Consider the following 26,881-nt stretch of genomic DNA (forward strand, 5'->3'; position numbering starts at 1 on the left):
CCTCCACCACCCTCCTCCTTTCTAGGCTTCAGCCCTAAATTTGCTTGCTTGCTTGCTTCCTTCCTTCCTTCCTTCCTATCTCTTTCTTCTTCTTCTTCTTCTTTTTTTTTTTTTTCCATCTGAAGTCTTGTTTTTTTTCCCCTGGTTGATGAGCAGTGGTTCAGAGGGAGCCATCCCCAGCCTGATGGCCATGGCTGGCAGAGTGCATCCGCCTGCCCCTAATTACTACAAACCCCCTCTTTTTTCTTTCCTTTGGTGGTTTACAGGTTGGTTGGCAGTGTATACTGGACATACATAGCCTCAGGAAAATTGCTCAGAAAAGAGAACATATGGGGTAGACACCAAAAAATAAGTAAGCATGTTCATAAAGTTAATTTTTTTTTTATTTTGAGGAAATGTGTTTAAGGTACCATCACATAATAATAAAAGAGAAAATTTAGCCCATAATAACTTACTTTAAGAGGAAATTAAGGGGCTCCTGGGTGGCTCAGTCAGTTAAGTGACTGCCTTCAGCTCGGGTCATGATCCCAGGGTCCTGGGATTGAGCCCCGCATCGGGCTCACCGCTCAGCAGGGAGTCTGCTTCCCCCCTCCCTGTGCCCCTGCTTGTGTTCTTTCTCCCGCTGTTTCTCTCTCTCTCTCTCTCTCTCTCTGTCAATTAAATAAATAAATCTTAAAAAAAAAAAAAGAGGAAATTAAGTTACAAATAGAGTGGCTTGTGAGCCAGTGTTGAGTAGACTCAAGTAAAATATAAAGTTTGCTCAAATGGTTTTCTATCCTTAGACCAGAAATTGTTAGCTCCTTGCTTTGCTCCTTATCTCCTTCTAGCCCTTTAGTTGAAATATATCAGTTCTGTCCCTTCGTGCAACATTACAATTACTAGTATATATATTTTGGGAAATTTAAGATAGATGATGGCTGAAGCTAATGTTAAATCCCAAAACTGAGTACAGACTTTAAGTAAGATAGTCACTTATACTGTGTTTTGAAAAGCTCTCTGATCTTTCTGATAGTACTGTATTTTTTAATATATATGGTGATACTTTGTGGGGGGCAAATAGCCACTTTCATCAACAGACTTAATACATATAGCTGCTCTGTGGGGCATTTTGTTATATATTGAGTGTTATATATTGATGATAAAAATTTACTTGAAATTTTATGATTTTTAGAACACTGCTTCCACAGTGAAAATCGTGGAGGTCATTTGTTAAAAGCTTACTGAGATTGGATGGGTAGTGTTTTTCCATACATGCTCGTGAGTAAAACCATGAGAATTGTGGTGCCAAGAGAAATAGCGAAAAGGAATGTTCATAGGTATCATCCGAGAAGGGTTTTGGTGTTGAGGTTTTTGCTTCACTCGCTGTCCTTTTGTACCTCCTGCAATGCCCTGACTCCCTTTCTCACCATTAGAACGCCTAGGCCTTTCTCAAGGCCAGCTCAGTACCTCCCTGTCCCAGCCAGCAGAGTGTTCTTTCTTGGACCTTACAATACATGGGAGTGTGAGTCAGTAATAGAATACCTTTACCAAGTTTACTTGTTGCTATTTTCCCCATGTACAGATGTATCGCCCTCTTGTTTTCTTCTTGAGAGTTCTTGAGAGCAACATTCCTCCTTGTGCTTCTTGAGCGCCTAGCCGGACACATAATGAATGAATGACACTGAGATGACATTGACATTGACAATGACAATGACATTGAGATAAGGGGAGAGTCAGGCATGGAGATGCATGCAGTCCATATCTTGCACCTTCTTCCTCCTGACCTGTGCTTATGTGATTACTGGAAGAATGGCTTCTTTGATGAGGAGACCCTTGCCATAACATCTTTGTGAAAAGTAAGAGTGTATAACCCTGTGTACAAATCATCCCAGGTCTGCCATTTGCTAAGCTGCTCAACTGCCCTGCGCTGGAGATGCTAATAATTATCCCCATTTAACAGAAAAGGTAATTAAGCCATGAGAGGTAACTTCTTAAGGTCCCACAACTAACCAAGTGGTAGAGCTTGGACATGGATTACATGCATACAGCTTCTCTGCTCGATTGCCTCTCATAGTCTGTTTTGATGATTAAATCATGGCCAGCAATTGCTTGGTGCATAGTAAATGCTAAACAAATAACTAAATACAGACTATACTTATTATCAGCCCCAAACTGTGCCCACGGTACAGGACCTTGGGATTTGGCTACATTGCTCCCACAGCAGGAAACTCAGGCATTAGCTTTCAGATTGTTCCCTCCTGTGTGACCTCTTGAATATAATGTGCAATTGGTGCAGCCTCCCTCAACTGATACAGTGTTTCTTCATCCTACTTCCACGTGACTCTAAAAAAAATTCATTCCTCTGCCCTCTTGGATCAGAGTTGTGACCAGAAGAAATGCTTGTAGGGAGACTGAGCATCGCAGATTTCACGGAGGGAACGCTGGGCAGTTTGATGGGTATGTGACAATGGTAAAATGATCGGTGTTTCCTTAGCCCACCTTCTTCTTTGTCCTTTCTTCATGAACCTGTAACTCTCTGGCATTTTTCTGAAGTCCTTGACCTTCTTCTACTGTCTTGCCCTTCCATCCGATTTTTCCAATCCAGAAAGGAAGAAAAGCGCCACTATAGAAAGTAAAGGAGGGTGAAGGTGACTTTGGAAGCCTGGGAGGCAGAAGGAAGGGGGAAGTAGCAGAGAATTGAAACTCAAAGAAAGACTTTTAAATGCTGACTTAATCTTTTAGGCTGCATTTTTTTTTTCTTTTGCTAAGCAGTTATTAAGCACCGTGTGCTTAAGCGACATCATTTCCCCAGTGTCTTTGTTAGTCTCTTTGTTTAGTTCTCATAGAATTTAAACCTCTATCACTCTGTTCTTTGCGTATTTAAATATTATTTTGATTTTACTAATGATGACCAGTGTGAACACACTGACTCTCTTACGATATATCCTTTTATTTTCTTATTGGAAGGAATCCAGCAAGCGTGAGCCAGTAATTGTCCTCCTTCGTTAGGGTCAATAATGTTCCCTGATTTTTTTTTTTTTTAAGTATATTTTAAGACCTTCGGTGATAGCAGCTAGAATTAGCCGAGGGAGGGAGCCTCAGGAGTGGCAGGATGTGAGAAAGGAAACCACCGAGGGGAGGTGTGTTCAGGAAGGCGAGCTGCCGGGGAGAGAAGGCTGGGAGGGAGAGGGCGGAGGGCGAGGGCGGAGCATCGAGGCCGCTGCCGCAGGGGTGGAGGGAACTCGAGACTCCACAGGGAGGCGGGAACATCCTCTGTTTAGGGAGCATTGCTTCTGCAGGCCTCATGCGAGGCCAGGACCTGTGGGTCAGATGTAGCTGGGCGGATTTGGAAACATTCAGCTTAGTGGTGGGGCACTGCCTCTTCCCAGGGCTGTCTGTCATGGTTGAGCTATTGCAGCACAGACTTCACATTGGCCAACCCAAAACAGAGACTGGGAGGAGCCCCTTACAACACCTGTAGCTTCCCCATGGTGCAAGATCACTCTTGAAACTGAAGGCTGTCTGCAGAAACCCAGGGCTAGCAGATTGTAGTTCATGGTGCTGCTGAAATGCAACGTCTGCTTAAAGAGTCTGGGCCCAATGAGGTAGGCTTGTTTGCTTTTGAAATGTGAACCTTTACAAATACTTAACTTTTAAACAAGGTAAAAAAAATTGAGCCCTTTCATTAGAAGTTACACTTCCATATTAACCAAACAATGTTCATCATCAGTAACTTGTCAAATTTCTGATTGAAGTCAAAGTTCTTTTATTGGTGGTAAATTGATCAGGCACTTTATCATCAGCTTTTTTTTTTTTTTTTTCCATTTCTTGTTTTAGTTGCTGATATGTGTTCAAGATGAGTGGGATGGGAGAAAACACCTCTGACCCATCCAGGGCAGAGACAAGGAAGCGCAAGGAATGTCCTGACCAGCTTGGACCCAGGTTAGATTCTTGCTGAGAAACAGAATCAGCACTGCCCATGAAAACCACATGCATGAAGCATTGACTTGACACCTAATTGAAATACTGTGTTTGTTTTTCCTCCTTAAGCGTTAAACCTTTGAATGTGTATTATTTAGCTCACATTTTGGTTATGCTGATCAGTTGCAGATTTTATTATTGTTTACAAGAAGACTGAAAGCTACATACTTCTTCTGATGGCCCCTGTGTACTTGACTATTAAAGCAGGCTTATATAATTTTGAGTCTTCCACATTTTCTTTTCTGTTAGATCACAGGATGTGATAAAGACAAGAAAACCCCATAGTAGAATTTGCTGTTAATTTTACACTAAGTTTTATTTTTACTTATTTATTTTTTTGAGTTGGTAACAAAGATTGTGGCCCTTCAGTGAGTAAAACAAGTAATTTAAAGCAAGTTCCATGTCATATATTATAGATGGAACTGTGAGTTCTAATCTCCATGCAGGGTAATTTAGCATTCTCTAGTAAAATTATAAATGGGTATCCTCTTTGAACTAGCAGTCCACTTTTAGGAATTTTCCAACAGTATGCTTTCACACTGGCAAAATGATAGACACTGAGTTTACTTATTACAGCATTGTTTAATAATTGCAGGAGAGTAGAAAAAACCTCAATGTTTGCAGGGAACTATTTAAACAGCTATGATACCTCCATAACCTGGAATGCAATACAGCTATGAAAAAGAATGAAGATACTTAATGGATTGATATAAAAAGAATTTCTTAAGAACATTGTTACAGAGAAAAACAAGTTTTGAAGCATGTTTATGGAGTACTACCCTTTGTATAAACCATTTGTTTTAGGGTAATTATGAAACACTTAGGAGTTATTAACCCATTTTGGGGGATGAGAACTAGGCTAATAGGTAACAAAGGTAGGAGAGAGACTTCATTCTTTTGATTACTTAAATCGTATAAATGATTTTAAGTTAAATAAAAGCAGCAGCTTCTATTAACTAGCCAGTAAAAAGATCAGATGGAGAATAACAGGGAAGAGGACTAGGAAAAGGCATTAAGACGGGAAGAAGAGGAGAGAGAGCAAAAATATTTTATGTTCCCTTTTCTTTCCCCTTTTAGCTGCCAAACAGAACAAGTCTATTAAATCGCTACTGTGCGCATTCCAGCCCCCAACCCTCAGCTCCAGTATGTGGCCTCTAGATTCCCCGGTACCTCCTGGCTATCCACAACCATCTGTCTGTCAAACTGCCTTTAATGCCTGGAAGTCCCCTCGAGGAGGCAGTTTGATAAAATGGAGACTGTTCCGGTGGAGCGCAGTTCCCTTACCTCGTGCTGCGCCAGCACCGTGGTACGGTGGAGAGACTGGGAACCCTCTCCTGAACCCTCTCCGGGGCACTCTCGGGCCTTTGTAACACATTAGCTCCCCTTTCTCACCTATTTGCCATGTGTTTATTCATCTTGTGGGGGGGGGAGTTGCTGCTGAAGAGAGGTTGAGGGGGGCTGAGAGGTCCAGATGGGGACTTGGCTCTTCCATGCATTCCATCCCTGCCCTGCCTTTCCCTGTACTTAATGAAGTAGAAGTTAGGAATAAAATTGAGACTTAGAAAAACCAAATTCAGGTCTCTGCTCTACCAGTGACTCACTGGGTGATCTTGGACAAATTGTGTAACCACTATGAAATGGAGAAATTGTCTTCTATCTCAGCTTTATTAGTTTATGAAAATAAAGCTAATACTTGTAGGCAAATAGATGGAAGTCTATTACAGACTACAAATTCTTAACAATTGGTATTATATACAAATAATTATATATTAAAAGTACAGAAAGCTGCTACATTAAACAACTTACATTTCTTACTTATTATACTGTTTGAATGTCATTTAGTGGGCCCTCCACTAAAAAAAAAAAAAAAAAAGTTGTGCGCTGTTATTATCAAAGGGAACTTGCTATTTTGTCGAATTCAAATGTGAAGATCTTGCCAATTTTTATTTTTCCCTCTCTTGCATTAACTTTTTAAAACTTTAGTTGAACTTGGACCATTTGTGTATATTTTGCACGTCATTCAGCTTGGACAGTTAACAAATACCCTAGGTCAGTTTCGCTTTTGTTTCTGGCTGTACTGTGGTTTTTTGCATTATCTAAAAAAATTGTTTGGTTTGATTACCAACATCCTATAGAAGTCTGTGAAATTATGGAGATTTACTTTTATCTTTTTATGCTTTACCAAAAATCCCTGCAATTTATTTATTCCTATTATAACTAGGTTAGGTTCCCTTTCTTCTTTTACTAATCTTAAAATTTTATAACATAATCTCCCTTACCTGTCTAAAACCTTCCTCTATGTATTCAACAATAAATTTGATGCCTACTTCTACCAAGTGTTGTATTAAGCACAGTGATGAGCAAATCGTCCTGAGCCTTGTTGTTGTGAAGCTTACTGTCCCATGGGAGACATGATGCACATTGAACAAATGATCACACAAGTAAATCTATAATCATGTACTAGGGTGAGTTTGATTTCAAAAAAACATGCAACACTTAGGGCAAATTGAGGGTTTTTTCCCCCAAAGTACTTCCATGTTTATGTGAGTAATTTTTGTTTGCTATCTTTGTATGAGAACTTGTTTAACATGCTTACGTTTTTTATAATAGCTTTTTTTCAGATTCATAATAAAAACATGTATCTCCTTTTTAGTCCCAAGAGGAGCACTGAGAAACGTAATCGTGAACAGGAAAATAAATATATTGAAGAACTTGCAGAGCTGATTTTTGCAAATTTTAATGATATAGACAACTTTAACTTCAAACCTGACAAATGTGCAATCTTAAAAGAAACTGTGAAGCAAATTCGTCAGATCAAAGAACAAGGTAAGAGGACTGAATTAATATTTTGGGGACTTGAGCCAGTTTCTGTTTTTTCATGTGTGAGAAGTCCCTTCAGAGTCCCTTTAATCCATTTCTTATGCTTAAATTATTGATGAGGAAATGATGTCACAGTGCAAGATGAATGTAAGTATCACTTGCAGTCGTTTATAAATAGGCTTTATATAAAATTCAGCAATTCCCTAAAGACAGAGGAGACTGAGGTGAGACAGGGTGATGTAACTTTTCATCTAGTAAAACTCAATTAGGTGCCCACTGATTCTCCTCCCTACCTTGGAATTTTCATTGCTTGCACAGCAAGTGACTGTCATAATTTGCAAGTGAGGAGCCAACTACAGATGGAAACCAGAAGTAAGGAAACGAGCCCCCTCCTGTTTCAGCTAGTCAGCATATTTGATTAAGTCTGAGCCTCAACTGGCCATGCCGCTAGATTAGAATTTCATATCCTGAATGACAAGAGATTTGAAAGGCTCAAGCCTCTAGTACGAATTCTTTTGTGAAGTTGAAACACAGAACATGACAGCTTTCTTCCTGGGGTTTTCTTTTTTTCTGAGATCATTTTCTGCCTCTCCTCTTTGAAGAAAAAAAAAATTTAAGAAAATACTATTTTAAAAAACACATTGGACTTTGTGGTGCCAAAAAAAAAAAAAAAATCAGTATTAGGCAAGTATGAACAGTGTCTGGGTGCTTAGGGCCAATATATGCTCTTAAAGTATTCATATGCTGCTTTCCTTCAGGGCCGGGGAGATTATTATCTCTTGTAATCTGTTTTTGAATGTATCCTCTAGAGTTCTTTTTTTTTTTTTAATCTACCTTTTATGTGATATTCAAAAGAGGCAGATTTTAGAAAAATAATGTCTTTATCTGTGTAGGTATATGACCTGAAACTTCCCATCCGTCATAAAGTCCTAGCTGCCTATTTGTATATCATCATCATAGCATTTTTCATTTTTATACATTTACTATTAAGCTAAGTTTTATATAAAAGTTCTGTCTTCTAAGAAGTTAAAAATATATGCCTAACATACACAACACAGTTTCTAATACCAGCCCACTCTGAAAATCAGTCTTTATTTCCTGGTTTCTCAACCAAAATTCTATAACTCGGCACTTAATATTCCATGAGTTTCTTCTCTCAGTGCCTACCTCGGTTTCCCTTCATCTCTTTCTTCTTCCATCTTTTCCCTTTGAGATCCACTAGTTATCAAAAACTCAGTTTAATCTCAATTTTGTATCTTCATTTTTTGGGTATCAGCAAATGGATAGAATAACATTCCTAGAGCTCTTAGGAGAAATAATTGGTTAAAGTTTCATAGTGCTTTGAAGCTGCTGTATCTCTAGTTGCTGATATTATGGTGGAGAAATCAAGCTGCTTGTTTCAGGTTTCTGAAGATTTTGAATGATACAATTTTGTGAACATTGCATGTTAGGACTTTCACACTTTAAAACAGTTATGTATTTTTTTTACTATCAAGGTCTTGCACAAGGTTTTAAAAGTTTTGCAAAACCTTGGTAATTCCCCTTTCCAACCATAAAACACGTTAAGATGTGTCATGCTGGGACTCTGCCATACTTTTACTGTAGGTTTAATCATAAGGCTGCATACCACAACCACCCAAGAAGCAGCAGCAATAAACACCCTGTCATGTCTTATTCTTATAATGTTCCTGTTAATTTGAAAAATAATGTGTTTTGTAAAGGGAAGCAGAAATTAAAAACCAAATGAAAAACACAGATACACTTTCATGTTCTAATCTAATATTTAAAAAATATTTTTTGTTTAACAAATTGTTTTTTAGAAAACAGCAGGACTTCAGAATTAAATCAGACAGAAGCCTTGGTATGAATCCTGGGTCTGCCACTGACAAGCTCTTTGAACCTGGGCAAATTATTTTCTCTCTCTGAAATTCCGTTTCCTCATACAGAATTTAGCAGTCACAATATTGAGGTTGTGCAGTTGTTGAAATCATGAGCTGTATAAATGCACTCAGCAAATACCTGTCACAGTGAAGGTTTGGTAGGTATTCAGTAAATACCTTTTTCACATTAAGCAGGAAGTCGCTTTCTTCACATACGCTAGGGTCTTCAGTGAGCTCTTCCTTCAGATGGAGAATGGGAAATAAAAATGGTGGGGAAGTAGGTTATGAATATTCTTTCCTATAGGGTCATTTGAAGAACGTAAGATTTTCTGAGGCCCAAGAACTCTGCATAGCCTTTGCACACCACTCCCCGGCCAGCTGTCGAGGCCAGCGTGGTTTGTCTCCACAGTGGAGAGCCAGCTGAGGTTCAAGAGCAATGCATAAGTCAGACCTGAGCCCTTCTCTCGCATTCTTTGTGCCCCAAAGATCCCCCTTTGAATCAGTATAAATAAAGTCCATCCATCATCTTTCCCGCGTTTCCAAACTTCATTTCTATTTCAGTTGCAAGTCTCAGATTGAATAAAATCATAATTGTGCTAGAGCAGGTAGACTGGATTGCATGGGGAGCCACGGTAAAGAATCCACATCGGAAAAGCCAGGCTTGTATTTAAGGTGCCCTCCAGTGTCAAAAGCTCAGGGAGATGAGCCAGGCATGCTGGGCTTTTTCTCGCGAGTCTACTCTGTCATCAGCTGTTCCTCAAGTTCCCATCCACTTTATAAATAGAAGAGAGAAGAAAGGGTATTTTAAAATGGCCTAAACGATGGGAATTTGGAGGGAGAATTGCCAGCTATTTAAATAAGTCAGCATTCTCCTGTATATAGCATGTTATGAGACACATGTCTGACAGACGCCAGCCCTCCGACAGCATGCACGCTGCAGTGGACCTTGCAGGAGCAAAGCAGATAAACACGGTGTGGACTTAAGCCCTTACACCAGCTTTGTGATAGTGAAGTATGATGTTTTGTCCTATTTGAGATGATGCTGATAATGTTTAAAACTTCTGGCTCCTATAACATACAATAATAGTCCATAAATAGTAAATAACCTTTTTTTCATAATTAGGGAGGCTAATATTGCTTCTGTTCCACAGAGGAATAATAAGTAGTATGAAAAATACAAATGATTTAATTGGGAATTATTGTGTCCAACTTTATACTCCTTAGCTGGAAACTTAAATAAAAATTTCTATGGAAAACACCTAGTAATTCCTATGCTCTTAAAAAATAAAATTGAGGGGTGCCTGGGTGGCTCAGTCGGTTAAGTGGCTGCCTTCGGCTCAGGTAATGATCCAGGGGTTCTGGGATTGAGTCCCATATATGGCTCTGTGCTCAGTGGGGAGTCTGCTTCTCCCTCTGCTGCTACCCCCTGCTTGTGCTCTCTCTCTCAAATAAATAAATAAAACCTTAAAAAAAAAAAGAAACAGGCTATCTAAAAGACCATTCTGGTTTCTCATTGTGATTACTCTAATGATGCAGTTTTGATTTTAGTGCTATTTTGAGAACATTGGGATTCCAGATTGCTTTGTACTTGTGAATTTCCCCTAAAACTGAAAATAACATTTAAAAAAGTAAGTATTTTAAGTGAAGGTGAGGGCCTGTGGTATGCTAGAGTCAGCTCCTATAAGCCAATGAAAGCCAGTTTTTCAGTTTCAGGAATTTTGTAAGCCAACTGATGAGCACAGCCATTATTAAAAATTATACAGATGTAAAAAAAAATTACACAGACTTACAATTAAATTATATTTTAAAAAAGCAAGGAAGACTAAAATTTATCATTTTCTAATTATCCTACTGCATTTTGCCATTATCTATGCACTAGAGGCTCTTGGCATCTTGTATCATCTACATAATAGAAATACTATGAAGTGGTGGCTACTCTGCATCTCTTCCTAAGTCCACATTCAATAATGTCACCATGCCTGATTTCAAATACAACAATATTGACCCCCTGGAAATCTAGTAAACTACAAATCAAAGCTTGATTTATTGTTTTGTTGGCTGTCATTTTAGATTTAAAAAGTAAGAGAGATTTGGGGGAAAAAAATTAAGGAGAAAATGTTAATGATTACCATCTGACTTTTTTTTTAACCATCTGACATTTTAACATTAAGTAGCCATTATGTGCATATACAAAAGATAATATCCAGTTCAGCAAAAAAAGTCACTCACAGCTCGACAGTTGCATTTCTGCATTCAGCATCTTTGTCTTATTAACTTAAATGAAAATTTCAACCAGTATTCATATTGGAACTGTTTTTCATCCATTGTAATCATAGGTTGGTTGCAATCCAAGAATTTGGCAAACATTCACAGAAGCATTCTGTAAGAATCAGTTGACTATATGGAATTGACAGTAAAGGGTGTTGTATTATCATTTATAGATTATATGCTACACATCCTTTATACTAGTAAAATTTGTAGTAAACATGATGCTTACTATTTTTTCCCCAAAGAGCTGGGTTTTTAAGTATTTCCCAGTATACCACTTGTAGCCATGGCGGTGGGCAGGTTGTATTATAGGTGTAGGTGAATCAGATTCATAAACTAACAGGATTATTTAAGAATTCAAGAAAATAGTAATGGAAACAACCTAATCTTAGCCCATAAAAGTTCATGTGGAGCCTATTAAAATTATGTTTTTCCTTCCTGTTCTTTTTTTACCATGTTAAATGCATGACGTTCTTGTGGTGGAAATTGTCATTCAAAGCTGCAGCCTGAGCTTGAGCTATTAGCTGTCATGAAGCAAAGTAAGCAGAGGGCTCTGATAACAGATGTCTTTCAGGGATAGGATTTCTATAAACCAGGCTTTTGGGGTGATGCTCCTAGGCCTTGGTTATATAGCGTGTGATGAAACCTTAGGGTGATGGCAGAGTCCTCCAGCTCACTGGAAAGGGTAGGTTAGGGAACTCACCATCTCTTGGACATGCCCTTGTAGATACTCACATACCGAAGACAGTGTTTTGGGTTGCCAGTGAGTATTTATGATAGTACAAACTCTTGATTATTTGGAGAACGAGTGGGAGACTGATAATGACATATAATTTTTTTAAACAATGGTCCCCTATTCACTATATAAAGTTTGAATTCCAGTTGTCAACTTTTTTATTGGATCTTCTTCTAAAAGTGCTGATGATAATTAAATGGCCAAAGTTAGCCAGCCAGATGTCAAAGTGGGCCATCGGAGTAGACTGTGCAGTCAACCCGTGCAAGCCCCAAACCCAGTTGGCAGATTATGTTAAAACAGTCCGTGTAATAAACCCGTTAAGATCATGAGCTTTATCTGAAATCACATGAACCCAGTCTCTCTCCTCCCCAATTGTATGACCACATGCAAGTTTAACATCTTTGGGCCTTTACTTCCCAGTCTGTAAAAAGAGGGTAATAATACCCACTACCTAAAGCCCTTTGAAGAATATGTTTGATAATGTTTATATAGGATTTAATCTAGTACTTGGCACATAGACTTACTAACCAGTAGTTATTACTCTTATTATTGCTTTTGACATCTGTACTTGGAATCCTCATCCAAACAGATCTAGGTTTTCTTCCTGAGGACTCAGTACTGATAAGGAAACAAGTAGATTTTGGATATTTGTTAAAATTTTAAGCCTTAGTGTTCTTACAGTATTGATTCTTTTTAATTTTAATGTAGAAATAAGTAAGTAGAAGCTATCAAATTATGTAGTCAGGCCAAAAAAATACACATAACAAATGTGTTGGTATGATTATATCTGGATCCTTCCTTCTGACTCTCTTGCTCCTGCTGGACCTTGTTGGCACCTGCTTGTCCCTGTTACCTGAGTGGCATTTTCAAGAATCTTGCTTTAAGGAGAACTAGAGAGGGCAGAGTCTTGGCAGTTTTTATTTCATTCTTACTTACTTCAACACAGGAATGAATCCAGCTGGCCCTAGCTTACTCTTGAAGATCTGAAACTGTTACATGTTTCCATACATCTAGTAATAAAGGAGACTTTATTTCATTGATAATATAATCTGTGATTGGCATTATGTTCTTGGTATTGCAATTTCTAATAAAGATATTTTTCTACTGATGTATGTATAATTCACTTTCATATTTTTATGTGGATTAATGGCTCATATTATTAATGAAATCCTTAAAATTAGCGAGTGGGTGTGGAATGCCTGCTCTCATTTCTTCTTAGGATCCCCCCCTTTTTTTCTTAGGTATATGGAAGGGGTTTTTTTGTTTGTTTAACAGCTTTCAAATGGAGAGGATTTAAGTAATTTAATGTACCCTAATGCTTTAGGACTTTAACAGTTTTTGACATGAGCTGTAATTTCAAGACTTAAACTAGCTTCCATACTCTACAGAAAATAGACATCCTTTCTTTTTTTGATCGTCTACTGCTATGAAAAATTAATTCTGAGGGGCTCCTGGATGACTCAGTCTGTTAAGCATCCGCCTTCAGCTCAGGTCATGATCCCAGGGTCCTGGGATCGAGCCCTACATCGGGCTCCCTGCTCATCAGGGAGTCTGCTTCTCCCTCTGCCCCTCCTCTCACTCGTTCTCTCAAATAAATAAAGTCTTAAAAAAAAAAAAAGGGAAATTAATTCTGACCCCGCACTGTGTGTGTTGATTTCATTCAAAAGCAAGCATCATTGGGCACCTGGGTGGCTCAGATGGTTAAGCGTCTGCCTTCAGCTCAGGTCATGATCCCAGGGTCCTGGGATCGAGTCCCACATCAGGCTCCCTGCTCCTCGGGAGCCTGCTTCTCCCTCTGCCTCTCTCTCTCTCTCTGTCTCTCATGAATAAATAAATAAAATCTTTAAAAAAAAAAAAGCAAGCATCATTTAGTAAATACTATATGCAAGACATACTGTTCTTCACTAGGCGGGAATCCAACAATCACTAAATAACATGATTCTTTCCCTTGGAGCTTTCACTCATATGGGGGGACATCAGCTTGCAGACACTAACTGAGGAACTATAGGGGACAGTGGAAATAAGTATGATGACAAATGCTGGTAAAGATTTATTTATTTGAGAGAGAGAGGGAGTGGGATGGGCACAGATGGAGAGGGAGAGAGAGAGAATCTCAGGCAGACTCCATGCTGAATACAGAGCCTGACATGGCACTCAATCTCATGACCCTAAGATAAGGACCTGAGCTGAAATCAAGACTTGGATGCTCAACCAACTGAACCACCCATGCACCCCTAGGAATTCCTTCCTTCTTCCCTCCTTCCCTCCCTCCCTCCCTCCCTCCCTCCCTCCCTCCCTAACTGCCTGCCTGCCTTCCTTCCTTCCTTCCTTTTTAAAGATTTTATTTATTTGTTAGAGAGAGCAAAGGCAGGGGTAGGGGAAGGTGAGAGGGAGAAGGAGAAGCAGCCTCCCCGCTGAGCAGGTAGCCTGATGCAGTTTTCCATCCCAGGACCCTGAGATCACGACCTGAGCTGAAGGCAGCCCCTAGAGTTTTCTATGTGTAGTATCATGTCATCTGCAAATAGTGACAGTGTTACTTCTTCCTTACCAACCTGGATGTCTTTTTTCTTGTCGGCTTGCTGTGGCTAGGATTTCCAGTACTACACTGAATAAAAGTGAGAGTGGACATCTTTGTTTTGTTCCTGATATTAGAGGAAAAGCTCTCAGCTTTTCACCATTGAATATGATGCTAGCTGTGGGTTTGTCATGTCATGTATGACCTTTATTATGTTGAGCTATGTTTCCTCTATACCTGCATTATTGAGATTTATCATCAGTGGATGTCCAATTTTGTCAAATACTTTTTTTGCATTTTAGACTGATCATATGATTTCTACTCCTTATTTTGTTCATGTGCCGTATCACATTGATTGATTTGCAGATACTGAACCATCCTTGCATCCCTGGAATAAATCCTGCTTAATTGTGGTGAATGATCCTTTTAGTGTATTGTTGAATTTAGTTTGCTGATATTTTGTTGAGGATTTTTGCATCTGTGTTTATCAGTGTTTGGTTTTAGTGTCAAGGCAATGACTGCCTCATAGAATGAATTTGGAAAAATTCCTTCCTCTTCAATTCTTTTGGAATAGTTTGAGATGAATAGCTGTTAACTCTTTAAATGTTTGGTAGGATTCATCTGTGAAGTCATCTGATCCTAAACTCTTGTTTATTAGGAGTTTTTTGATTACTGATTGAATTTCATTACTAGTAATCGGTCTGTTCAGATTTTCTGTTTCTTTCTGATTCAGCTTTAGAAGATTGTATGTTTCTAGGAATGGATCCATATCTTCTGGGCAGTCTAATTTGTTGGCATATAAATTTTCATAGTAGTCTTTTACAATCTTTTGTATTTCTGTGCTGTCAGTGGTGACTTTTCCTCTTTCATTTCTGATTTTATTTGAACCTTCTTCCACCCTCCCTTTTTTTGATGAGTGTGGCTAAAGGTTTATCAATGTTTATCTTTTCAAAGAAGCATCTCTTAGTTTCATTGATCTTTACTATTCTTTTAGTCTTTATTTAACTCATTTCCACTTTGATCTTTATTATTTCCTTTGTTTGTTCTTCCTTTTCTAGTTCGTTTAGGTGTAAGGTTGGAGCATTTATTTGAGATTTTTCTCATTTCTTGAGGTTGGCCTGTATCTCTTAGAACTGCTCTTGCTGCATCCCAAAGTTTTTGATCCATTTTGTTTTCATTTTCATTTATCTCAAGGCAATTTTTTATTTCCTCTTTGATTTCTTTGTTGACCCATTTTTTCATTTAGTAGAATGTTTAGCCTCCACATATTTGCTTTCTTTTTTCTTTTGTTTCCCCTTCAGTTTTCTTCTTATAATTGATTTCTAGTTTTTCACTACTATTAGAAAAGATGCTTGATATGACTATAGTCTCCTTAAATTTTTTGACATTTGTTTTGTGACCTAACCTGATTTGTCCTAGAGAATGTTCCTTGTGTAGCTGAAAATAGTGTATCTTCTGCTGTTTTGGGATGCAATGTTCTGTATATATATCTGTTAAATCCAGCTGGTCTGAAGTGTCATCCAGAGCCTCTGTTAACCTGTTGATTTTCTGTCTGGGTGATCTATCCATTGATGTAAGTGGGATGTTAAAGTCCCCTACTCTGATTATATTCCTGTCAATTTCTCTCTATGCCTGTTAATATTTGTTTTATATTTTTAGGTGTTCCTGTGTTGGGTGCACAGATATTTACAATATCTCATTGAATTGATCATGCCCTTCTTTGTCTCTTGTTACAGTCCTTGTTTTAAAGTCCATTTTGTCTTATATAAATATTGCTACCCCAATTTTTTTTTTTTGCTTCCATTTAGGTGGAATATCTTTTTCCATCCTTTCACTTTCAGTCTACATGTGTCTTTAGGTCTCAAATGAGTCTCTTGGAGGCAGCATTAGAGATGGATTTTCTTTTTTAATCCTTGCAGTCACTCTAGGTCTTTTGATTGGAGCATTTAGTCCATTTAAAGTGATTATTGATAGATATGTGCTTATTGTCATTATATTAATTGTTTCTTAGTTGTTTTTGTAGTTCTTTGTTCCTTTCTTCTGGAAAAGTGAGACTGTAATAGGTGAGAGAGTTAGGGTTGGGGCAGAGGAACCTGAGCAAAGGCACAGGAGCCCTCCCTCAAAGGCATAGACTGGGTGTGAAGGCAGACTGTTTAGCTACAGAACAGGCTATTTTGAAGCATTTGGTTGAATTTGAGGCTGAAAAGGGCAGGTCAGAGCCAGATGGGACAGTAAGTAAAGTACCATAAGCAATATTGAAATTTGGAGAAGGTGACAGAAAATGACAGACTCTTAGCAGTCTTTATCAGAGTTGACTTGAAGTTGTCTACCATAGTCTATAGATTCTAGAAATACTGGAAATGGGAAACTTTTTTTTAATACTGCTGACTTAAGGGGTTTGGGGCAGGGGGAAGGCACATAACTAATAAAACAACAATATCAAGAAAAAAATTAAAACATGCTAGAGAACTACAAAATACCTTACTCATCTTTAACAAGAAATATTTTATACATAAACTTTTATTCATTTTTATAAATGGTTGAGGGGCGTAGAAGGAGTAGGAAGGAAGTGAAGAGGGATAAAGACAAGATGGAAAGGTAGTAAGCGAGAGCCACAAAGACATACCAACAGAGAGCCTGACAAAGACAAGGAAGAGCAGCATACCCAGAAGCATACATGTTCACGTTTAAACATGAAGATAAATTTTTTTTAAAGATTTTATTTATTTATTTGACAGAGAGAGACACAGCGAGAGAGGGAGCACAAGCAGGGGGAGTGGGAGAGGGAGAAGCAGGTTTCCTGCAGAGCAGGGAGCCCGATGTGGGGCTCGATCCCAGGACCCTGGGACCATGACCTGAGCCTAAGGCAGATGCTTAATGACTGAGCCATCCAGGTGCCCCAAAGATACATTTTTAATATAAAATTTTATTTTGTAGTCTTATGTGACATTGTCATGAATGCCTTAAAGCATCGTCTTTTTTTTAAAGATTTATTTATTTGAGAGAGAGGGAGCGTCCGCGCTCATGTGGTGGGAGGTGCAGAAGGAAACAAGCAGACTCCCCGCTGAGCACAGAGTCCAGTGCGGAGCTTGATCCTAGGGCCCTGAGATCATTACCCGAGCTGAAATCGAGTTGGACATTTGACTAATGAACCATCCAGGCGCCCCCAAGCATAGTCTTACTTGACAACTGTGAGCACTTAGATAAGAGCCATTGCCTTTAGCTCCCTAGGTGTCAGCCCTCACCTTCTGCTTAAATCCCACCCCATCCTTAGTGAAGAGTGCCCACACTTGTGTCCTGGCTGCCCAAACCTTCCCCTGTCCTTGTCAGCAGGAGATGAATCAGTATGCTCCCCACGCCTACCTCTTCTGCTGGGACTGTCCCACACAACAATCAGCTAAAAGTACTCTCTAAAACCCCCGTGAGGGGGAGCCAGGTTGGTACTTCTGCCTCAACTTCAGTGACTGCTCATAGGCCCTGTGACAGAGTCCAGGAGAGGAACCCTCATCGCAGCACACAGGTCCCTCTGATCCGTTTCCAGTCCTGTCATATTCTCCCTTGCTCCAACCCACAAACTCCTTGAACTCATCCCCTCCTCCACAACTGGCACTGGCACAGCCTACACACACACGCACCGTTTCTTGCCTCTTTGTCTTCTGCCTGGAGTGCTTCTCTCCTCTTTCCCCTTAGCTGGTTGACTGTTGCCCACCATTAGTAGTCCAGTAGGGTGGAGTCTTACAACTACTTTAGGTTTGTAAAGCACAGTGAAAGGGAATCTAGGCTGTGATAGAACATCCAATGGCAAGGTGCCTTCACCAGTACCCCACATCTGGTCTGTTTAGCCCACTTCTGTGTTCTTATGTCCCATATCCTCAGGTGTGTATACCCTCAGACTACTACCCTAGACCACTTACTGTTGCTGACCCACATTTGGGGGGATCATTATTCCTACCGCCCCTCCCGATCTGGAGTGCCTCCTATCCTGTTTCCGTCTATTTCCGCTAGAGTCTTAGTGCTCATTCTTCAAGGTGCGTCTCAAATACTGCTGTCTTAACAAAGAACCTCTTAATCCCCAATCAGTATAGACTCATCTCCTTTGAATCTCCATTATCATTTCTTTCTTCTGATTAGTTTTTATGTGGGCTTTTCCTTTTTCTTTCCCAATTGAATGACAAATTCCTTGATGTCAGAGATCGTATCTACTAATCACCCACACCTGTGGCATTTGTGAGCACAGCGTTTGTTCTTAGTCTGTAAAATAAATGTCTTAAAATTTTCTGATGCCTACCTTTTATCTAGCTTTGTATAATGGCTTTATACTGGGGGGAAATAGCACCCCAATTTAAGAACCTGAAATTTTTATTCTAATAATTGAGTAAGTACATTCTGTCTCTTGTCCAAGGTTGATAAATTATAACCTCTTTTACGGCAGATAGTATTTATAATACTTTAGTTTGTCTCCTGAAAGTGTGTTTGTGTCTCCTCAAGTGCATCTGGTAAACTTTTAACTTTCTTAGGCTCTAATAAATTTAGTTCTTGAGACCGTCTTAAAATAAGGATGATAAATCTACACAACTTGTCGATTAGAATGTATTTTGAAAAGCCGGGTGGGGGAGTACACTTTATAGTTTTTGTAATTTTATTATGATCTTCAATCAATTTCGGATATTTTCCCTGATTTTAAATAGACATATTGTATTAATACCAAATGGAAAGCACACTCACATTTTATATTTAGTGCTGTGCGATACTGGATGTATTGGATTTGAAAGAACTCATATCTAAGACTTTGTCAGATACATTTAAATTTCCATGAGCTACAGTTAACCTCTAATTCATTCTTCTTAGTTTGAAGAATGATATAATTTTTGAGAAATGAATGAAATATTTGGGATGTGGTAGGGAGAAGAGAACAAGAGTTTCCAGTTGCATTATAATTTGCTTATTATATAAGTGTGTCTGTATATATAATTTATTCACTACTAAAGATTAGAAATGGCTTATTACAATCAGATTTGTGTGTAGTGACTACATTGGAATAAATAAAAGATACAGAGCACGAATACCAGTCTTTGGTAATTGTTGTCATTCTCTGGTGGGTTTAGGTTTAAAGTACATTTTTCTTAGTTTTTTTTTGTTTTCTTTTTTTTTTTAAAAACAAATGAGTAAGAACAAGCCTATTTTCCCAAACTGTATTACTAGTAGAATGAGGAAGAGGGAAATGTGACTGTTTTTGTGTACATTAGGTTAAGATAATTTTCAGACTAAAATGGATTATACAGTAATAAATTATTGGACATGCAACTATTGTAATTGGTCTTTCTAAGGAGACTTTTTTCTGGGTTGATGAGGGTATTTTGGTTGTGTGTGTGTGTTTTGGTGCTAAGAAAAAAACACATAAATTTACCCTCCTAGCAATTATTAAGTGTACATTATTGTATTAACTGTATGCACCCTGTTGTACAAGAGGCCTCTAGAGCTTTTTCCTCTTGCATGGTGGAAACTCTGTACCCATTGAATAACTTGCCATTTCCCCCCGACCAACCTGGGAACCACCTTCCACTTTTTGTTTCTATGACTTTGACTATTTTAGATGCCTACCATAAGTGGAATCATGAAGTATTTGTGTCTTTGTGATTGGCTTATTTTACTTAGCATAATTGGACTCAAGGTTCATCTCTGTTGTCGTGCATGTCAGGATTTTTTTTTCTTTTTAAAGGCTAAATAGGGGCGCCTGGGTGGCTCAGGCCTTCAGCATCTGCCTTCGACTCAGGTCATGGTCCCAGGGTCCTGGGATCGAGCCCCACATCGGGATCAGGCTCCCTGCTCGGTGGGAAGCCTGCTTCTCCCTCTCCCACTCCCCCTGCTTGTGTTCCCTCTCGTGCTGTGTCTTTCTCTGTCAAATAAATGAATAAAATCTTTAAAAATAAATAAATAAATAGGGGCACCTGGGTGGCTCAGTCGTTAAGCATCTGCCTTCGTCTCAGGTCATGATCTCAGCATCCTGGGATCAAGCCCCGCATCGGGCTCCCTGCTTGGCGGGAAGCCTGCTTCTCCCTCTCCCACTCCCCTTGCTTGTGTTCCCTCTTCTGCTGTGTCTCTCTCTCTGTCAAGTAAATAAAAAATAAAATCTTTAATAAATAAATAAATAAAAGCTAAATAATATTCCATTATATGTATATACCAAATTTTCTTTATCCATTCATCCATCAGTGGACATTAAAGTTGTTTTCACATCTTGTTATTGTGAACAATGCCTCAATGAATGTGTGTATGCAATTATCTCTTCAAGACTTTGTTTTCAATGCTTTTGGCTAAATATCCAGAAGTGGGATTGCTGTGTCATATGGTAGTTCTGTTTTTAATTGTTTGAGGAGCCTTCATATACTCCATCATATGTTTTCCATAGCATTTGCACCATTTTGCAATCCCACCAACAATGCACAAGGGTTCCGGTTTTTCCATATCCTTGCCAACACTTTTTATTTTCTGTTTTTTGATAGTGGCCATCCTTACAGGTGTGTGGGGATAATACCTCATTGTGGTTTTCATTTACATTTTCCTAATGATTAATTATGTTAAGTATCTTTTCCAAGGAAGTATTTTGAAAACAATAAGTAACTAATACTATATTGAAGCATTAAATGCCCTCTGTGGTCAAATATCTTAGTATCATATATTGCTGAATATTGAGGGCACCAAACATGACCTTAAGCTAAGAAGAGAGGAGGAGGTTCTGAGGAGCAGGAAGGATCTGAGGTCAGTAGGAAAATGAGAGAAAATCCCAATGACATTAACATTTCTCTCTTAGATGTTCTTCTTCATTTCAGCCATTTCTCATGTTCTCCTAAAGGATGTTTCTCTCCCTGAAGCCTTTTACTACATTAGACTTCTTTACGTAGGTTACAGGGAAGGAAGGAGTACAACCTTCATAGATCATACTGTTTATATCTAGTTTGGGGGTGGGCAAATAGAGGCACTCATGTATGTCACTTCCCAGTTCCCTTATTACTGTTGTTCAGTCTGAGATACTTTATTTCATTTCTACTTAGAAAATGTTAGCTTTTTGCTAATTACTGGGTCATTTACCTGTGGTCATAAGTGCAATAGTCCATTTTCTTTTTTATCTTCTCTCATCTTTTCTGTTACCCTCGATATTTTTAAGGTAATAATTCTAGGAAAACAATGATCATGTTCTTCATCTCAGCTTTGTTGGTAAGAAATGGAGACCTTTACAAGTTTATGCTTTGCTATCAGCACAAAGTCCAGTAAAAATTGGCCTCCTGCAGTTTTGAACCTTAGATTGTTAGTCCGGTTATTACTCTAGACTTGGTCTTATCAGCATATCAGATCTCAAATCCTGTTTTGTTTTCTAAGAATGCAACAGTGAAGGATAATTCAAAGAATATAAGAATTGCAGATCTGTTTATAATACATACTAAAGATTGGAGGTACATCTCCGTGGCTCAGTCAGTTAAGTGACTGTCTCTTGATCTCAGCTCAGGTCTTGATCTCAGGGTTGTGAATTCAAGCCACGCATTGGGGAAGAAAAAAAAAAAAAAGAGTGGATACCAGTTAACTTTAACCTGAGAATTTATTTTAATTTGACCTTTTTTTATTGTGGTAAAATATATATAACATAAAATGTATCATTTTTAAGTGTTTAGTTGAGTGACATTAAGTATACCTTCACAGTGTTGTGCAACTATCATCAATGTCCATTTCCAGAACTTTGTTATCATCCCAAACAAATCCTCTGTTAGATAAGAAGTACTCACCCCTCCTCCCACCAGCCCCAGAGACCACTATTCTACTTTCTGTCTCTGAATTAGGCTATTCTCGGCACCTCATATACATGGAATGATAATAGTGTTTATTTTTTGTGATTGGCTTATTTAACTTAGCATCATGTTTTCAAGGTTCATCCATGTTCATGTAGATACATATATATTTATATTAGCATTTCCTTCCTTCTTAAGGCTGAATAGTATTCCACTGCATATATATACCATATTTTGTTTATCCATTTATCCATTGATGGATATCTGGGTTGTTTCTACCTTTTCACTGTTGTAAATCATGCTGTTATGAACATTGGTGTACAAATACCTGTTTAAATCCCTGCTTTTAAATAAATAAATAAATAAATAAATCCCTGCTTTTATTTTGGGAGAATATATACACAGAAGTGGTTTTGCTGGATCATGTAGTAATTCTGTGTTTAATTTTTTGAGGAACCATTATTCTATTTTCTATGGTGGCTGTAATTTGACGCTTTAAAATAGTTTGCTAAAGTTTAGATTGAAAATTCACCAAGGGCCGAAGTACCCCATTCTCTTACTTAGAAATCTTAAAGTATTATTTTGTCTTCTAAGTGGACTCTACATACCTCCCCCTTTTCTGTTATATCAAGGGACAGTTCAAAGGCCAGTGGTGGTTGTCATTACCGCCATAGGCATAAGATAGAGCAGTGAGGTGAAAATTACCCTCCCAGCTCCCAGTTGTGAAACTTGGTTAAAGGTGGTCAAAAAACAAGCAAAAAAACCCCATAGTTTTGGGAGTCAGAAAATACTTGGTGAGTAGCCTTCTTTTTTACTGAGTCCCAGAATACAGCAACGCATTAGGTGACATGGCTACTGCCATTGTGGAACTTGGAATCTAGTAATAGGAAGGATGGGCCATGGATACAAGTATGTAGCAGTACAAAATATATCTCTAATGTAATGCCACTGTGCTCTGGGAAGTATATATTCCTGCCCGGGGTTCATGGAAGGTCCTCACTGACATTTCACCTATGGGCCAGGGCCCATAACATTGAGTTCTTAAAATGTTTATGTGCTAACAGTGATAAATGTGTACAGTTTATAAACAAATGCATATTTTGTATACATTGTATATACCTATTAAAAAATACTGGTAGAATGAGTTATCAAAGAAGTTTATTCTAGAGAATCCTTACCTAGTTGGCTTTCAGTGGATGCAATTAGCCTTACACCTAACAGAGGAGTGAATAGAGAGACATCAGGACGTGGCCTGGGACTCAGAAAGATCTAAGGCTCCAAAGCCTTTTGATGATGGTTTCCTTCTCCACACTACACTGTTCCACCTTTCTTCGTCCCTTATTGCTAAGTCTCTTATAATTTATACTGTATGGTCACTAAAATCTGGCCTGTTCTCATCCAACAGTGCTCCCTGGAATACGAGCAGTGACTTCCCGTTCACCACATCGGCAGGCCTCCTCCTCCTCCCTAACCTGCTTAGCTTCTCTGGTAGCTCTGTGTCTGTTAATCATCCTTCCTCAAAACACTTCTGCTTTGGGCGCATACTCTATCCATACCCGGTCACTGTCTTCTCTTCCTTATCTAACCCGGGGTCATCTTTTGTCCCCAACTGAAATCCCTTCCTTAATCAGTTTTAGCTCTTTCCAACTTTGTTTGCTACCAACATTCATTTCCTAAAAATATATGGATATGTAACCACTGTTCTTAGAACTTTGTGTCTCCCCTATAGAGATGAAAGTAAAATGTCCTCACCTGGCATTTAAGGTACCATCTGTCCAAACATTCTTCTAGGCAGAGCCTGAAGCCTTAGTTACTCGTTAACCTGTAGCCGCACAGCTTGTGGGCCATCGTTAGATAAAATAGATATTTCATTTTAGCTTGTCGTATAGTAGTTTAAGCTTTTAAAAAAAAACTCCCTGCTACCATTTAAATTCTTTGATGGAAGAACCATAGCTTATTCATTTTTATATCCTTTCCCTAATGCCTTGCACATAAGAGCTACTTAATAAGTTTATGTAAATAATGGACAAAATTAGGGTTTAGAGGAAATGTGAAAGCAACAAAAAATTCAGTGTTTTCTTCAGCTACTTCAAGAACGTATGACTAGAATGATGGGGGGTGTGATGAACGATAGAAGGCATTTAAGGACCATCATTAACTACTGTGTGAGTTTGAAATAGCAGCATGTAAAATAAATTTCAACGGTGTAGTCTGGAAATGACCAGGGTCCATATCATAATTATTTTGAAACATGATTTCTCATTAATTCATACTTATATTCAGGATGCATTTACCAGATGCCCTCTATGTGCCACATTACTGTGTGTGCATCAGAGATACAAAGAGAAGCCAAACACTGTCCCTACCATCCGGGGGCTCATTAATAAAGAAGTCATTAAAGCCTTTTTAGAATAGCTTATCCCCAGCATATGTACATCCTTCTCCGTGATTTGAGAACGCACCCGATAGGGAGGCCTGTGGTTGTTCACCTTGGCCTGTGCGTACTTTTAGTAAGTGATAAAACTGGCATTTGGATCTAAGAAAAAGAAGAAATACAGCAAGTTAGAAAAGTGCTATCTATGATAGATAGATGGATGTAGATATGTAAGTATAACTAGATGGAGATAGAAGGAGACTGTGATAACAGAAGAGGTAGGAAATACAACTCTTTGACCTCCAAGAATATATTGAAGCTTACCGTGTGGGTAATGCTTAGATAAAATCTGATGTCAAGAATCGGGATTCCTTATATCCAAGGCTACTGTTTTGTTTTTTTTTTCTTTAGCAATATATTTTAAATGCCATATAAACATATCTGTACATACTGTTTTCAGCTACCTTCTCATCCCTTCTGGAAGCCTCCTGTGTTCTATACTCTGTCCATGGGTTACCGCTGATGGCCAGACTCAGACTCTTTCAGGGAATCCTGATACTATTGTCCACGTTTCATAGATAAGGAAACTGACATGCAGAAACAATAGTCAGGTTGAGGCCTTAAATCTAGTAAATGACAAACAAGAATTCCAACCACGGTCTGTTGGTAATTCCAAAGCCTGTGATCTTTCTACTGTGTTCCATTACCCGCCTCTGAGAATGGTGGTTGTGTCTTCAACTTTGCCTTTGTTTATTATGAGAGAAAATGTTGATCTACAGAGAAATTCCACAAGTAACATACTCAAAACCGAAAGAAAGATTTACAGTAGTTACTGCTGTGTCATTAGGGATAGCTTTAACACGTCTTATCATAGAACAGATTTTGATGATTTGGGGTTCGGTGTGATTTTGTTAAATATCTTAACTCTTAGGGAGGCTGCAGTTAAGGGCTGTGAAGCATTGTGGCCTGAGGAGCCAGGAGAGCAAACAGCACCTCAAGATTCTAATTGCCTCTAACCCGCTTCCTTCCTATGCAGTTCTAACTAAGCCTCTTTGATTACTGATGGATAGCTCCCATACTGTCTTTTTTTTTTTGTCTTTTTCTAGTTATCTCAGTATCAAAGAGTGAAAAGGAAAAGATGCTAAGGTGTTGCTAATCAGTGAAAAGAATTTCTCATAGACACGAAAACTGTTGCTCTGTATTCAGAGCATTCACATTTCTCCGAGAACCAGATGCTGACATGAAAAATAAGGGAAATAAGTTGGGCATTTACACTGTATACTTTCAGAGGCAGAATTACCACCAAGCTAATGAAGGTTAAGATGCAGGACCTCTTACTTGTGCTGGCCCCTGCGAGTGCTGGGGTTGTAGCGTGTGTGGAGATGGGGAAGCCACACTTCCATTGGGAAGCACTTCTTCATAAGCATTTCCTGTAATTACCTAAAGAGATCTCAGAGGAAGAAATTGGATTTTTTTTTTTTTAAGCCCTGGTGTTTTTTTGCTACTGTTTCTTTTCTATAAATAAGAATGAGAATTACACTTAATTTTGTGTTCTTGGAGAGAGTCCCCTCGCATTGTATAAGCTTCAGGCCCCACAAGACATAGATCCATCCCTGTGTACTAGCAAATATATACTAGGTCAAAAGCAAAAGGGTCCGCTTCCTCAGGGAAAACGAGAGCTGACACGTCTGCAGTGCTCACTTTGGACCACGCACCGCTGTTGACATCCATTGTCCCATTTCACCCATGCAGTACCCCTGGAGGGTAGCTTCAGTTCTCAACTCCATTTTACAGACAAGGAACCTAGGGTTTAAGTCACTGGTCTACAGTCACACAGCTAGAAGCTGGTGGAACTGGAACTCAAATCCAGATCTCTGCCTTGCTCCAAGTAAACTGGAAAGATAAACAAACATGTCACCCGCCTATTTACTCTTGCTTTTGTCTGGCGTTTGGAAGAAGTTGTTATGGGTGAATTGGGTAAGCATGGTATTGGCTGGATTTCAGATCTACTGAGACACTGGTTTAGTTACTGGGAAGAATATTTTTTGCAGATCCTTATTTCAGAAGATGATGTACACTTTTAAGGCAGCTTAGCTTTTCCTGTCAGGAAAAAAAAGATGATAAAAGATCCCAAGAAAATAGAAGGTTTCTGTCCAGGCCAAAAAAGACTTCTTGGTATTTAGCCAGAAAATTGGATACCAAGCTTGTTTTAGAACATTCATTTTGTACCCTGATGTGAATAGATGAGGAATTATTCTGTCAGAGTGAACGTCTCATCATTTTATCTGTCCATCTTTTTGTGCAGTGTAACCTCTAGATAAACAACAGTTCTGGCCTGGTTTAGGTGTTCTCTCCCATTTCAGGAAATATATGGGGAGCAAAACAGACTTTACCCACTTTAATCACTGTGAGCACACACATCATTGACCAGAAGTAAAGGAAGGAACAGAATCTGAGATCCCTGTTTCACACAAGAGTACTTAGCTGTATACAAGACTGTGTTGTGTGTGTTTTAACTTGGGTGCTGAAAAGGAAGTGTGTAAAATG

At 38.8% G+C, this 26,881-nt stretch overlaps 1 protein-coding gene across 7 annotated transcripts in view; it reads left to right on the forward strand.

The window, feature by feature from the left end:
* Window positions 1-26,881, forward strand: part of NCOA2 (nuclear receptor coactivator 2) — a 285,919-nt gene that overhangs the window by 175,753 nt on the left and 83,285 nt on the right. For 5 of the 7 annotated variants that reach the window (XM_088022803.1, XM_028113019.2, XM_088022804.1 and 2 more), the window contains 2 exons: window positions 3,817-3,921; window positions 6,614-6,786. In XM_088022803.1, the coding sequence (XP_087878929.1) occupies window positions 3,836-3,921; window positions 6,614-6,786 (259 nt within the window). In that variant the 5' untranslated portion in view covers window positions 3,817-3,835. Of the gene's footprint in view, window positions 1-2,335; window positions 2,437-3,422; window positions 3,585-3,816; window positions 3,922-6,613; window positions 6,787-26,881 lie in introns of those variants that run through there. The other 2 variants (XM_028113029.2, XM_028113011.2) reach the window with 2 other exon arrangements.

This window comes from Eumetopias jubatus, unplaced genomic scaffold, assembly GCF_037043125.1.
Source record: "Eumetopias jubatus isolate StellerSeaLion01/CBP00866 unplaced genomic scaffold, mEumJub1_p1.0 scaffold_4, whole genome shotgun sequence".
Classification (NCBI taxonomy): Eukaryota; Metazoa; Chordata; class Mammalia; order Carnivora; family Otariidae; genus Eumetopias; species Eumetopias jubatus.